The following is a 15749-nucleotide window of genomic DNA, read 5'->3' as shown; positions in this document are numbered from 1 at the left end:
GGAAGAGGGAGAAGAGGCCAAATACATCGGCAGATTCCTAATGAAATTAGGGCTACAGTTGTGGACCATGTTGTCAATCACAGCCTCACGTTGGCTGAGGCTGGTCGGAGGGTGCAACCAGATGTTGGAGGAACCACTGTGAATTGAAGCTTTACCAAAAGGGTGTTTCTTATGTTTGTTCTAAATAAGTGACTGTAGTGTATTTTTCTGCATTTTTTGCACAATGCTGTTGAATTACAAAGAGCATATACAAAAATGTGAAACGTACGTATTCGGTGTCTTGTACTCACTTACTCCCCTAACTACAGCAATGTGTAACTTTACTGTGGTTTTCAAATGGCTGTACTAGTAGTTTATAGTGCTGTCTCTAGCATTTTCAGGTAGGGCCCTAGTTTCGTGGCGCAGTGCAGGGTGGCGCAGGGTGGCGGAGCTGGCGCAATGCAAGTTTCGACCCGCGCAGCCTTGCGCACAGTCATTTTGGCAGTTTGGTGGATCGCCTGCGCCAAGATGGGTGTAGCGGCGCAGCAGGGGGAGGCGTCACAGATTCAGCTTGGCACAGCGGAAGTTTTCGTGTCAAAAAGCCTCGCCGAGACTGCGCCGAAAGCCAGCCAGCTCCAACCTGGTCTACTGCTCAAGGCGAATTACAGCTGGCGGAGTGGCAGTTTGGCTGACCGGCGCGCAGTGCGCACACATCCCCAAGACCTCACAGGCAGGTTTCCACAGTTCCAGGCACATTTAAATGCAAAATAATCACAACAAACACTATTTAATGCAACTAATTGAATCAACACGTGAATTTATATCTATATAGATTGTCCCGTCACATCTGACGTCAGATCAAAGGCGGATGGCACGCGTAACGGAAACTCAGCCTGACTGAATTAACACAGCTGAAACTTGGACCTCTCGGACCAAAACATCAGTTTCATCCTGGAAAAAGTTTGGCCGTCTGGCGCTGCTGCTGCTGCTGCTGCTGCTGCTGCTGTCTTCTGTCCAGCGCCACCGCTAGCCATTTTGGTGCCCTAAGCAGAATTCCTTTATGATGCCCCCCCCCCCCCGAAAAACAGTGATTTAGGGGCGTGCAGGTGGCAGAGTGGTTAGAGCGCATGCCATGTATGTTACACGTACGCATACGCCGCTGACCCTGGTTCGAATCCCGTCCGAAGGTCTTTTGCTGTATGTCACACCTCCCTCTGTCTCTCCTGTTTTTCATATCTATCCACTGCTAATAAAATGCGTCTATGCCTGAAAAAATCTTTAGAAAAAATCTTTAAAAAAAATCTTTAAAAAAAATACAGCAGCTCGTGCCTGGTCTTGCGCCTCGGCAGCCTGTTGTCCGTGGAGAGACGCGCAACTTTGCCGCAAGCTGGAACCGGAGTTGGGGCTGCAGCTGGTCTGAGCGGCCCGCGAGTTCCCGGTGTCCCGCCGTTCTGGTGTTGGACGGGGAATCCGGTGCAGCTGTGGAGCGCAGGTGATGAAGACGGTGATGATGATGAATGGCCCGGCCGGCTCGTGCAGGCACCGGGTTCTTGCCACTATTATGTCTACTGCTGTGCGCCCTGACCCTGTCTACAATTTCTATAGTGATATAATATCGGCATTATAATTATTATGACTATACGTACGCACAGCGCGTGATGCGCGTGGTGGGAGCGCCGGCGCTGCTTCTTTCATTGGGCTGTCAAGTGACGAAACTTGCACTGAACCCCGCCTGGCGCATTAAAGGTGAGGAGAGGAGCTCATTTGATTGGTGAAGATCTTAATGTGCTGTGTTAATCCCACGAACGCCTGTCTCCTCCTCGTCTCCCACTCACGCCTTCGCCGTGCACGAAACTTGCAAAGTCCAGGTGGACACACCCTGTCATGGCGCAGGTGCGCTGCGCCCCGACTACGCCTGGTCTATGAAACTAGGGCCCGTAGTTTCACCGAGTTCTGACCTTTTTTTGTATTGGAAAACACTGAGAGAATAAACTGTCATAATGAAAACATGACAAAGCCATTTGACTATCTTGTTCATAACCGATGGTGTCAAGACTTCTCATTTGATGACACTGGCAGTTTCATTGACATGAATACTTGCTTTTGAAGAATGGACTATTCATTTTGAGCAAGTGACGTGCTTTTGCAAGTTATCCACTAGGTTTTGCAGTTTGCACTAATTGTTTTGAGAAATGCACTACCTGCTGTGCAAATGTTAATAGTGATGGTTTTTACCAAAGATGCTCTATAACAGCGACAGGGTTATTGGTTTAAAATGCTACAGACTTTCTGTCTCCTTCTTGTGCTGCTTGTAATAGATACAAGCTGTCACAGGAAAATAATAAGCTTTCTCAGCATTGAAATATTTTTGGAGAAATGTAAAAGTGTCATAATCAACCAGACACGCCTGTCATCTCCCACAGCCTGATATCAGTCTTTTCTATTCAGCGAGGCTATGTAAGAGTTGGAAACCCACAAAGGAAGGCAAACAGTAATAATATCTGTTATTAAAAGGCCCATCCAAAATTGAAATCCTGGTTCCTTGTATGGTTTCACCTGCTTGGATTTATTATTATTCTATCCACAGTAAATGTGAGGAATGAATGGGTGTAAAGGTCACCTACAGTATATTATAAGGCCTACACAGATATTATATTAAAATAAACACACGTCGTTACATCATTTTGGGGTGAACACCACATAGTGAGTGATGCGTTGTATCCACGTTGAATCAAGAAGCCTCCATCACATCATCATGGTAAACCTTTCACTGTGCTGGCCTCGCGTATCAAACATTAAAGGGTAACTTTGGTTTAATTTTTCAACCTGGACCCTGTTTTCCTCCGTTTCTGGGTCAAAGACAATTTTTTAAAAATTGGTCCAGTATTGAGGGAAAGCGCTGCAATGTAATCTCTCAGGGCAACTCCTCACCGCCAATGTCGGTGTTGTTCCACATGTTGTGCTCTCAATTCCATTGTTGTAGATGTAGATGTGGGGGAGACGCACTCAAACGCGAGAGCTTCTGTATTCCCAATCGCCTATTTCTCAGAGCGCTTCGCCCCGGAGATCGATATAGTTCAACTTTTAGAATGCTTTTGGCATGTGACCAGGAACAACCAATGATAGCCAGCAGATATCTTGTCTTTCTTCTGTAAATATCGGTCCATGGTAAATGTATGGAGGAGAAGTTAATCATTTCAGTGTAGGGCTGATTTATGATCTGTATTTCAGACTATTTTAGATCGAGCAGTAAAGCTACTGAGAAGGAATCACAGTGCGGAAATCCATTTATCTTTGTTTTAGATTGTTGTTTTAGTTAGAGAGGCTTTCTGTTGAATTACTGCAACTTCACCATCATGTCAGTGTGCAGGGTTTGGTTGCTTCGTAGCGGTGTGCAAGGAGCACGTCCTCCCCAGTGGATTAAAGGATAAACGTTATTAAGCACAACATGTGAAGGGTCCCTGTAGTGATAAAAGATTGTACACCTTTTATTATATTGTTTCTTACCAAGTTTTGCATGAAGAAATCTCATTCTGAAATCTTTTATTGCATCCACATGATCTAAATCAGCCACATGTGACATTGAAAACCTTTTTAGACAACAGCTATGCTTTCTGAACTCCAACAGTCATGTTTGCACCTTTTGTTACAGAAAGCAAAAGTGGAAGAAAAAGGTTTTTTTTCTTTGTACAGTTCTTCACATAATGTTGTCAGACACTTAAAATGAGGATCACTTTAAGTGGAGGAACATTGACGGTGAGGAGTTGTGCCAAGCAATTACACCGCTGACAATTGTTTTAATTTCATGGCCTTATAACATGTTCTTTGTCAATAATACGATGATAAAATATCCTCTTTTCCATCTTCCATCGCACTGATAATCATTGTTGTGGATACAGCCTCACATTCTGAGATGCAGGAATAAACGAGTGCTGAGTCTGTTTCCAGCATGGCCCAGATATGGATCGTGCCAGGAGAGTGCTGTGGTCTCCCTGATATGGGGTCATGAGAGGGGATTCCAATAAAAGGGAGCATCCCAGTAGAGGGAATCAATTATTTAACTCCCACCTCTCCACAGACGTTATTTTTAGCCGACTCAATCACAATAGATAGATGTGGACAGAGTGATGTATTACTTTCATCAAGAATGTAACATGAATGGACTGAATTCATGAATCTTGACAATAAAGGCAATGCATCATATGTGTTGTCACAGTGGTCTTTTGTTTAGAAATATATTGTTTTGAATTGATTTAGCTATAGGATAAGTGTGACAGATGGTAATTTTTTTTCATTTTTTTGTATTTTCTATATTGTTGTGCATTTCTAAATCATTTCTGCACTCCCTTCATGTTATATAACATTTTAGAGGACTAACAGGCTATAGTAGGCACCCTATATCATTAGATTCCATCATAGAATTTTGACATAGAGGAGGCGTGCTGAGTGCTGAGCGAGTAAATACTAGTGAAAAATGTATTTGCTCTTTTATTTTACAGTTATATTTTATACACACAGCCAACTGGCCCGTCTTGGTTGTCCTATTCAGGAGAAAACAACAGACTGATTTTGGATGGTGATCATAGGCCAAATCCACAGCAATGTCTCTTCAAAGTATTTGCTTATTGCTATCCAATAATCTGATTGCAAAGTTGTGGAGGTGCGTGTGGCGCAGCATCTGGCTGCAGGAGAGAGAGAGGTGTGGAGGCGGCTCACGGGAGTAGCGTCAGCTGATCAACGCAGCTGCAGGTGATCTGGGCTGATTACCAAGCCGTGTTTGACTCCACAGTAGGCGGCCGAGAGGGACACGCCGACACGCTGAAGAGGCAGAGGACAGTGGCTTTGGTCTGTATACGTCACAGCCGGCTATCTTGGTGCACACGGACATAAAAGAGCAAATAAAAAGAACTTAAGAACTGTCAACCCGTGTCCCTGCAATGAATTGAGCTGTGAGACCCCTGGATTCCAACGCCATTTATGCCACAAAAGTATGATTTGATTAGGTCATCCACTGCAGGAATCGTACATGTCAAGTGAGGGCTTTCGCTATAGAGAAAAAAAGCTCCCTCAGCCATTGGACCTGTAGTAGTGTGAGCTTACTGAAGACCCAGCAGAGCAGTCCACTGATCCAAACAAACACTTAGAGGACATAAACCTAGCCATGAGTGCTGATAGCATAAATTCCATCACACTGAGCGCGCAGGTGTTGCAATCATTGGTTATTGTAGAAAAATGTAATCAAGGCTGTTCTACATTTTGTTTCTGCACCCTGAAGGAATGAATCAGACCTTAACTTAACATACCATGCAGTGGTGTGTAATTAGGCTTTTATATGTACACTGCACTCTGCCATTTCCAGGCCGGGACTGGGAATAAAAGAGGCATCATCCATGATGCAAACTGAATATGTAAATCACTTCATTCCCTCCTTCACATTTTGTTACCGTTTGTTAAATTGATTAATTCTTTAAAGTCCTGCATGTACATTTTAATCCAAAACATAGAGAGAAATTCACCAAATACAGCAGGAATTCCTGAAGTGAAACAAATTAAGTTATGTGATTTTTGTAATGTTGGCCTCTTAACATTTAAAATCTCATTAATGGCTAATGACTCTCTGTAATGAAGCAATTAAAATGTGTTCTATTATAAGTGTTCTTTCTCAAGTCAAGACAATTTCATTATACCACCCAATATTACAAATCACAAATTTGCTTCAAGAGGCCTGACCATACGAAACCCTCTCTCATTTGAGGACAGGAAATGTACAGAATAACCAACATAATAAAATTACAGTACTGAACACACACAGAGACCTGTTGTTATAGTAACGTTACATCCTGGTACCGAACACACAGAAAGATCTGTTGTTATAGTAACGTTACATCCTGGTACCCAACACACAGAGAGACCTGTTGTTATAGTAACATTACATCCTGGTACCCAACACACAGAGAGACCTGTTGTTATAGTAACGTTACATCCTGGTACCCAACACACACAGAGTCCTGTTGTTAGTGTGAGTAACGTTACATCCTGGTACCCAACACACAGGGAGACCTGTTGTTATAGTAACGTTACATCCTGGTACCCAACACACAGGGAGACCTGTTGTTATAGTAACGTTACATCCTGGTACCCAACACACAGAGAGACCTGTTGTTATAGTAACGTTACATCCTGGTACCCAACACACAGAGAGACCTGTTGTTATAGTAACGTTACATCCTGGTACCCAACACACAGAGAGACCTGTTGTTATAGTAACGTTACATCCTGGTACCCAACACACAGAGAGACCTGTTGTTATAGTAACGTTACATCCTGGTACCCAACACACAGAGAGACCTGTTGTTATAGTAACATTACATCCTGGTACCCAACACACAGAGAGACCTGTTGTTATAGTAACGTTACATCCTGGTACCCAACACACAGAGAGACCTGTTGTTATAGTAACGTTACATCCTGGTACCCAACACACAGACATCGTAGCTTCAGAGAGAGACACTCACCTCACTGTTTGCTTTCTAATTATGCATTTCCAGTCTTATCCTTCAGCAGTTATACGTATGTGTAAATCATGACACCATTCAAACGGGGAAAAAAAATTATTTGTCTTTTGCCATTGAAATTAGATGGCATGGAAGGGGCGGGACATAGCCTCTCTATAAACGCCCCCACACATGGTGGATCTTGATGGATGTCCAGAATGTAACTTCTCATTACAGTGTTGCTTTTCACCGGTTGACACTTAAGGCCCCCACACACCGCCGAGACATCCAACTGCCTTATCCGACCACTCTCCGCCCACTCTGTTGCCTCTCGTCTGACCCGTTCGGCAGAAAAGTTGCGTTGTACACACCGCTTCGACGTGCTTCCGACACCACAGCAGCGTGTACGTTCTGCGCTTGCGCGAGATGCAATAAGCCTCCTTAACAGCGGGTGGCGCTAGTCTCGTGCCAGTACTCCAAAACAGGAAAACAGGAAATGACGGAACGGAGTGCAGATAAAAACAATGCACACAGTCTTGGTTCAGTATTCGTTCGACTCGAGAAGACCTCTTCCGTCTCTTCGCTCCACGTAGCCATTGCTTCGATAAATGTGCAGAAATAACCAAAAGTGCGATGCAACGACGAAGTAAAATCTGTACTCTACGCCATCTCTGTTTATGTGGTTTGTTGTTTACCATCGTCACTTCCGCCCCGCCCACACACCGCCATTGGATACTCTGATTCGCTAGCACACCGCCAATCAGAGTATCCAATGGCTCAGACGTCCAACAGCCCACCTCCTCAGACTTCGCATGCTCAGTCTGATCAGACAACGTCCGCGCGGCTCCGAAAGCTTCCGACGCAGCTGTACACACCAAACATATGTGTTCCCGACCTCGTCCGAGCCTCTCCAAACGCTTCAGACGTCCAACGGTTGGGCCGGTGTGTTCCTGCCTTTACATGACATAATGAGATTCCCCTGCACTAATCGCCACCACGATGACTAGATGAATCAGCTTAAATGACCTCGCTGCACATTTGTAATGCTATTACTAATGAGTTTTACGAGTAGTAAGTGAATGTCTTGACATAAAGCCATGAAGAGGAGGTTTTTAATAAACCAGCATCTTTCGAGTCTCTGGTATATAAGATGCCTTAAATCCCTCATGCAGAATCTGATTTGGTGCAGCTAAAGTGTGTTGAACTGAATTCACCAAAGAGCCCTGTAGTTTATTAATGTGTGATCTGAATCCTACCATGTCGGTTTCACAAAGAAATACACATCAAAAAGTGAAGACAGGAACATGATTAATGCTGTATCAAAACATTAACAGCGTTTATTGTTCACCTTCATTCCTGATAAGACGTCCTCCAGCTCCTCGACCTCCTGCAATGTAAATCAAGGTCATTAGATTTTTTTTTTTTTTTTTTTTTGTGACTGTATTGCTCCTCCGCACTCAAATCTCATTTGGCCATCGCTCACGGGCTTATCCTACTGTGTGGTAATTTCATTTGATCCCACCCGAGCTCAGCATAGAGCTCAATTTGACGTCGCTGGAGAACGAGATTCGTACAAAGCAAGTGTGGGGGGTGAGAGAGAGAGAGATTGCTGTTGAAATGGAGGAGGGGAGAGATTGAAGACTAGTGGTGATACAGAGGGTGGAGATGTAATGAAAGTGTGTGTGGAGTGACTGTTTTAAATGTGCAGAGAGCACTGCATTGGGCACTTTTGGGCAAGCTGCTGATCCACGGCCGGTAGTGTAGGCTACATGGCTCGTGGCTCTTTTACATTCCCTCTCAATTCCAGTATTTCCATTAGTCCCCTGCTTTTACTTTCCTCTTCAAAGCCATAGCACCCGACACGAGGTACGTGCTGAGCTGAGAAGAAATGAAACCCAGAAAGCAGCAGGCAATCGAAGTGATTGGGTGCTATAATTATATTCTTTCCTACCACATAACTCATGGCACGACTAGAAAAAAAGGTGGTTTGTGCAGGATTTGTTTGACTGATAATTCAGCGACTTCAATTCCCACCTATTCTTGATGCAGCGTCAGTCACACAGTTGTCAGTCCCGTCACGCTGCTGCAGCGTTGTGGTGGTCTCTGGTCCTGACCATGCAGAACCCTCACCTGTCCATCACAGAGCTACGAGACCCAAGGCTGTCTCGTAGCCAGAGGAACCCTGTCTTTCATGTTTGCATCATTGTTTCATAATTTAAACAAAAGCAATAGAAAAGCATCTTCTTCTTTAGGTTTTTGTACAGTAAACTTACAAACATCTCTAAAATCATATGTTTCGTCTGGGAATTTCTTTGTTTTTACTCCGAACACACATTACGGCAGAATCGTCTGTCTAAAACAGGCTGGTGTTGGGTAGAGAAATAGGCCATAGGGGAAAAGAAGTCAAAACAAATATTGGGAAATAAGGAGTTGATAGAGACGGAGGAGGGGAGGGAGGGAGAATAAGCTTGGGACAAACTGTCCTCCAACATTCATTGTTACGAACTTTTACTTTGAAGGGCAAACATCGCTGTGGAATGTATGAGAGCCTCAGTATCTGTGGAAGTTTGGTGCCGACTGTTTAAAGTGTTGGAGACATTGAAGACTCTGCTGAAATGTTTTAAGACTGACAGTCATGCGTTTTTATGAAAATCTGCTTTGGCCCCCGGCTAACAGTGGAGCAGGGCTCCACATGGCTTCAGCACAAATATTACAACATCGAGGCTTTGTTGCTCATCTTCCTCAAGCCTGCCTGCTCTCTCGAGAATGAGCGCAACTGAGACGTACAGTGCATCTTTATAGTAAAGTTGAAGCAGCTGACACAGTGCTGTTCTTCGATACAGATCTCCTTCAACGACCTCTTCGTGTCCTTGAAGCAGCCTTAGAAGGAGGACCTTCATTACTGCCGGGTTTAATGTGTGACTGAGAAACTGAGGTGGTGAGAGAGTTCAGAAAACAGGTGAAAAGATTGCAACAGAGCTCGGCGTCGTCCTCCGTCGTCTGTAGACTTCAGAGAGAAGCTGGCGACAGCGAGCAGAGATCCAGAGAGAGAGGAGCAGCTGAAGAATACACGCTGTCTGTGTAATGTTATTCGACACACTGTTGGATTTCCTTTGTCAAACATAAACTGCATCCCTTTCAAGGATGACGCCGCTTAAGAGGAAGTCCTTGAGGAGACAGTAGCCTTAAGAAAGAGAAAGAAGCAGCACGTCTGCCAGAGGGGAAATGGATTAAATCTGCCTGTTGATCCCAGATTTCATTATAAAGGATCGCTGCCCCAGATCCATACATTTATTCATCATCATCACTCCACCCATCCCTCCTATGCACACTACAGTATATCTAATTATTTAACCAGCAGCAACATTTATTTATTTATTTTTTTCTTTGCAATCCCAGGAGAGCTGTCAATTATCTAAGTTTTGCTTGTCAAATAAACTACACAGTGGAAAATGTATTGTGTAAAGTATATTGTTCTTCCTATTGAATGCTTCACATCAAAGTGTCTAAAGTATGCTGTCTTTTTGTTTAATTGCAGGTACAATGTGGATACCAGGAGCTCCAACCTTTCGAAACACGTAAGCAAACTCTGAGAAATCCCATAAATGTGTTCCACAATGATATGCAAACTAGTTTTCAGGCCTAAAACAGGCAAGGTGTGGTAGTCTTAGCTGAATAATTCAATTGTAGTGGTAAAAGAGATAAAGTGTCACAGGTTTACTTTATGTCCAATGAGCTGGTCAAATAGTAACTAAACCCCCAGGATTTTGCCTTTAGCTCTAGAATGTAAAAAAGGCATTAGTCTGTGTGTGTGTGTGTGTGTGTGTGTGTGTGTGTGTGTGTGCATGGTAAGATTAGCATTATCCAGCATTTGCTCGTGGTGGTGTAGTTGTTAGCACTGTCGCTTCACAGCAAGAGGGTCCCGGGTTTGAGTCCGGGTTCCTTCTGTGTGGAGTTTGCATGTTCTCCCCGTGTAAGCGTGGGTTCTCTCCGGGTTCTCTGGCTTCCTCCCACAGTCCAAAGACATGCAGGATGGGGATAAGTACATCGATGACTCTAAACCCTGCCTTCGCCCAATATCAGCTGGGATAGGTCTAGCCCCCGCACGACCCTGAACAGGATAAGCGGTGATTAGGGTTGCAAAATTCGGGGAATTTTCAAAAGTGGAAACTTTCCATGGGAATTTATGGGAATTAATGGGAATTTATGGGAATAAACAGGAATAAACTGGGAATTTTTAAAATTGATGGTTGGCTCTTCAAAGGGGACTTAAGGCCCCCACACACCGCCCAGACGTCCAACTGCCTTATCCGACCACTCTCCGCCCACTCTGTTGCCTCTCGTCTGACCCGTTCGGCAGAAAAGTTGCGTTGTACACACCGCTTCGACGTGCTTCCGACAGCACAGCAGCGTGTACGTTCTGCGCTTGCGCGAGATGCAATAAGCCTCCTTAACAGCGGGTGGCGCTAGTCTCGTGCCAGTACTCCAAAACAGGAAAACAGGAAATGACGGAACGGAGTGCAGATAAAAACAATGCACACACAGGCTGTGTCCGAAATCACTCCCTACTTTTGTAGGGGTGTCCGAATGTGTAGTGAGCATTACTATTCCCTATATAGTGCACTCAAAGTTTCCCACAATGCATCGTGAAAAGTAGTGTACAGCCGATGGTCACTAGCCGAGCAAATTTTACCATCATGCATTGCGCTGAAAGACAAATCGCGAAGGGACGAGAGGAGAGAGAGCAGGAAAAAGCGGCGGAAATATCAATAATCGTACAATAATAAATGTTAATATTTAATATATGTATTGCAGAGCAGAACAAGACGACACAAACGGCCAAAGTGTGATGTTTTCCTTTATTTACTTAAAAAAAACGCGATATATATTACGGCAGGGGCCGGCGACAGTTGGCGCTGGCCGGCGGCGGTCGTGGCCGCGGCGGCCGGTGATAAGCGGCGGTTGGCGGGGTCTTCGTCCGTCAAAAACCGTCACTCAAACCAAAGCGCCGTATGACAGTCTGAAAACTATAAAGATGCGGAGATGAGGGACAGATTGTGGCGAGCGATCGCCGAGGAGTTTGGGATCGCGGACGGACTGCAACCTGGTCAGGTCTGGTGGATCGCGGAGATGTGGGGTGCCGGTAGTGCTGCAACCTGGTCCTGAAGTCCACCTGGACCCGATCGGGATCGTTGAAAATAAAAATAGCAGTGAGGACGATGTAGTGATCGTCTCATTATTGAAAATTATTTTTTTCTCAAGAAATGAGACGGCCACGGAATCCCCTTATTGCTGGAGGACTCGTTCTTTTGGTTTTGTAAATTTTCGCAACGAATATGTATTAAAAAATAATTATCCTGGTAATTTCTCTGCTTGAGACTTAAGAGCCGTTGGCGGAATCTGACACATATTAATTATGGTCAGGACAACGTCATCAACGGCGCCGAAAGAAATCCCCCGAGTAGTGTCCGAAAGTGTTTTTTCATTTTGCCTTTGAGTCCACTATATAGTGCCCTCCATAGAACTACCCTATATAGGGAGTAGGGAGTAGGGAATTATTTCGGACACAGCCACAGTCTTGGTTCAGTATTCGTTCGACTCGAGAAGACCTTTGTGGACTAAATACTTTGCATTTCTGGAAAGATGGCTCTGGCTAGGGTGACACTCGCGTTGTGTGCTCTCGGGCTCATTATTTTACGAAGACGTCGTCTCAGTAGGGAACGAGTAATACGGAGTTTACCATCGTCACTTCCGCCCCGCCCACACACCGCCATTGGATACTCTGATTCGCTAGCACACCGCCAATCAGAGTATCCAATGGCTCAGACGTCCAACAGCTCACCTCCTCAGACTTCGCATGCTCAGTCTGATCAGACAACGTCCGCGCGGCTCCGAAAGCTTCCGACGCAGCTGTACACACCAAACATATGTGTTCCCGACCTCGTCCGAGCCTCTCCAAACGCTTCAGACGTCCAACGGTTGGGCCGGTGTGTTCCTGCCTTTAAATAAAGCTGAGGAAAGTTATTTTGTAGCATAATCTTGACTAAAACAAACAGATGCCATTCAAATACACTTGAATATCCATGCCATTCCTCAACCACATGCACAGAGCACACTGCTTAGTGCATGGCTATTGAGACCACGCCCCCTACTGGCACTGTGCATGCCTCCATCACATGTACAGAAGAACACTAGAAGACTGGACCACACTTTTGAGCCTGAAGCACAAAGACTATTGAAGGCACACATTTGAGCTTCTGGACTAAACAAAGTGAAGTCTTGATGCTATTATGGGGAAATTTATTTATTAAAACTCTAGTCTACGATTTGAAAGGTTTGAAAAAAGCCCCCCCCCCCCCCCCCGAAATAAGCTACGCAGTTGCTGAATCTGTCTTTATTTTAGATTGACAACAGTCAGTTTAAAAGATTTTCGAGAGTTTGCAGTGTTCTGTTCTGTTCTACTTTCAAATAAATCTGAAATATTTGAAATATCTGTTGAAAACATTTTGTATAGATGTTTTCTTATGACTTCTGTTCATATTTATGCTTAATATATATTAATATTAGTTCCCCTAAATTCCCATTAATTCCCATAATTCCCATGGCAAGTTTCCAAATATGGAATATTTCCAAAATTCCCAAGCTTAAGTTCCCATGGAAATTTACCAGGAATTTTCCGCCCCTTTGCAACCCTAGCGATGATTGATAATGGATGGATTAGCATAAGGGATAAGGTCACTTATAGTCCTCTATCTGGTTTGATTGGCAGGGATGGGGGAGGAAGTTTGTTGGTGACTGAAGCTGGCTCCATATACATCACCTGGCTTCAGATCAGCCCAATCAAACTTTTTTGTGTTAATGAACAAAGTGATGTATTTTGTGGGCGGAGTCAACCTGGTGTTCTGTGGTAGCGTTGTCACATGTGAGAATATGGACCGTCTGCACGCCTTCTCTGATTATTCTACTGGTTTTCCAGCAGAAGACATTAATAAGCTAACAATTATCAATTTGGTGAGTTCACTGACCCATACTCACTGTACGGATTCAACTCAATAAAGCTACAGTGGACGGACATCTTCTGTATCTGATGGGAAAACCCAGTATCTATACAAAAGAAAATCTCAAGGCTACACATCTCTTGACTCTTTAAATGTTGTACTTTCCTCAGTCATCACATTTTAAAACCAATGATATTGTGTTTCCCAAAGCTGAGCTGAGGTATTGGTCAGTCAAAGTGGAAAGTAAATATCACAGACATAAAATAGTCCACTGAGAATTCCAGCTTTGTTGTTGCTGCTGTTACTAATTTATCATTATTAACTAAATCATTGATTAATCATTGTGTGTGATAAACACAAGAAAACTATGATATGAAATGAGCTGCAGAGATGATAATCCAGGAGGATTTCTTCAGTCCAGTCAGTCTGTTTAATGGCTGTATTTTGCTTCAAAGGGTGACATGGGCGTGTCCTTGTCTGAACAGGCCGGTTTAGGATGTCCGTTTCTGGGGCAGAAGTACTCTGAATTTAATTGAGCTGAATTAACTTTTAAAATAAATCACAACCTCTGCTTCTACAATGTAGAGACTAATTAAATAAAGTGAATTGATTTTGAGTCATAGAGATAAAACATACTTGATAAACTGTATTGATAATGTAAAAATCATCACCTCAAAACAACTCTTAACATGTTCTTGTACCTTTCTCAGTACCCTTGTAAACTTGAGATGTTTTCATTGTGTTTTCAGCTTTTCCTCTAACTTGTGTCTTTCCTTACTGCCTACCCACCTGGATGAGCAGAAGGTAGGCTGACATCCCATCATGTGCCTTTATTTCATTTCTCCTTGTTATCTGTGGACATCATTGGTCTGTTATTTGAGGTTTTAGCATTCTCATGGATGGATCCAAGACAAACGTAATCCAGGAAGAAATTTCCTCAAAGGGTCATTCACGGTGCAGTTTTGTTGGGAATGTCAGTTTAAGGCGATCTACTTAACTGGTTTATATAAAAATGAAAGGAGTAACACTGTTCCACAGATAATAGTCTGTAATCGCAAAATCCAACAACAGACTGTCACCTTTCTTAATTTTGTTTCTTCATATCTTTCATTCTCTGTATATTTCTCTCACGTGTCCAGGCAACAGCTCTTCTTAATACTTTATATACTAGATGTTTTCAGACTTCATGACCAATGTATGGGAAGACTTATTTCTTTGTAATAAGTGGTAGTAGTAAGTAACTTTAATTAATAATAATAATCATAATAATAATTAATACTAAATATTATTTTCAAAAAGTGAAGTTGTTAATCGGGCATGGTAAATGGTGATATTGTAATTAATTAATTACAAAAATAATACAACACTAAACTGTTACTCCAAGTTTTAATCAACATTTTAGTCATAGGTGTTAAGTGTGAGTGAGTCATTCAGGGACTAACTCAGTGAGTGGGTAAATATGTGAATAACTGAGTGAGTGAATAAGTCAGCATATATATGAGTCATCATCAACCTTATTTAGAAACAAAATCTGAGATGCAGCCGATAGGATAAGAACAAGTTTGCAAAAAAAAAAAGAGTCAAAATGTCTGACTTCCTGTTTGGCGGAGCCAATGAAAGCCATATGTCCGAAATGATGACCAAGTTTCGTGAATGATGTCCAAACTAAGGCCTCTCATATGCTGGAAGGAGGAGTTTTGAAAAGCTCCACATCTGTAATGTGCCTTAAATGGCGTATTGCCACATGACCTGTGATATCATCGTTTGAGGTATCGACTATTCCTTCACAATATAGCATCACATCAGTTGGATGTTTATGCCAACAATGAAATCGAGAAAGCGTTGAGGATACATTTTAAAAGAATTGCACAAAATTAAAAATGGCAAAATCCCCATTAGGGGGACCTAAAAGCTAATGTGGAATATGTTTGAGAGCGATTTAGGTACAACGTTTTGAAGTCTTGGTTTACAACTATACCTCGTGCCTTTGCCCTCTTGTCCCAAATGACCCCTTGCCTCTAGTCAGATTGTTTTGTGCAGTATTAACTGTATCATCTCCTCTGCGAAGGACTTTCTGGGTCAGATGTTCTGTACGTTGGGGGAGATCATCGGCTCCACTGGCAGCAGGCTGGAAAGGACACTCTCGTAAGTACAGCATGAACACACAACGTGAACAGATATCAGGGAAGCACACAGGCTACTCTGGGAAGTTTGTGCAGGACATTGATCCAAACTTATACAATAAATGCTTTTGTAGATTTATGAATTAGTCACATCA

General features: G+C 43.3%; 2 protein-coding genes across 2 annotated transcripts in view; one reads left to right on the top strand and one right to left on the bottom strand.

The window, feature by feature from the left end:
* efcc1 (EF-hand and coiled-coil domain containing 1) overlaps positions 1 to 15749 on the bottom strand; it is a 303999-nt gene that overhangs the window by 58754 nt on the left and 229496 nt on the right. The window lies entirely within an intron of this gene.
* LOC311032398 (copine-9-like) overlaps positions 1 to 15749 on the top strand; it is a 198243-nt gene that overhangs the window by 67666 nt on the left and 114828 nt on the right. Inside the window, exons 5-6 of the mRNA XM_084039154.1 lie at positions 10012 to 10051; positions 15534 to 15616. Of these exons, the coding sequence (XP_083895280.1) occupies positions 10012 to 10051; positions 15534 to 15616 (123 nt within the window). The remainder of the gene's footprint in view (positions 1 to 10011; positions 10052 to 15533; positions 15617 to 15749) is intronic.

This window comes from Eutrigla gurnardus (assembly GCF_963514095.1).
Source record: "Eutrigla gurnardus genome assembly, chromosome: 2".
Taxonomy (NCBI): domain Eukaryota; kingdom Metazoa; phylum Chordata; class Actinopteri; order Perciformes; family Triglidae; genus Eutrigla; species Eutrigla gurnardus.
Note: the sequence above shows the minus strand (reverse complement) of the source record. Positions and strands in the feature narration are given on the sequence as shown.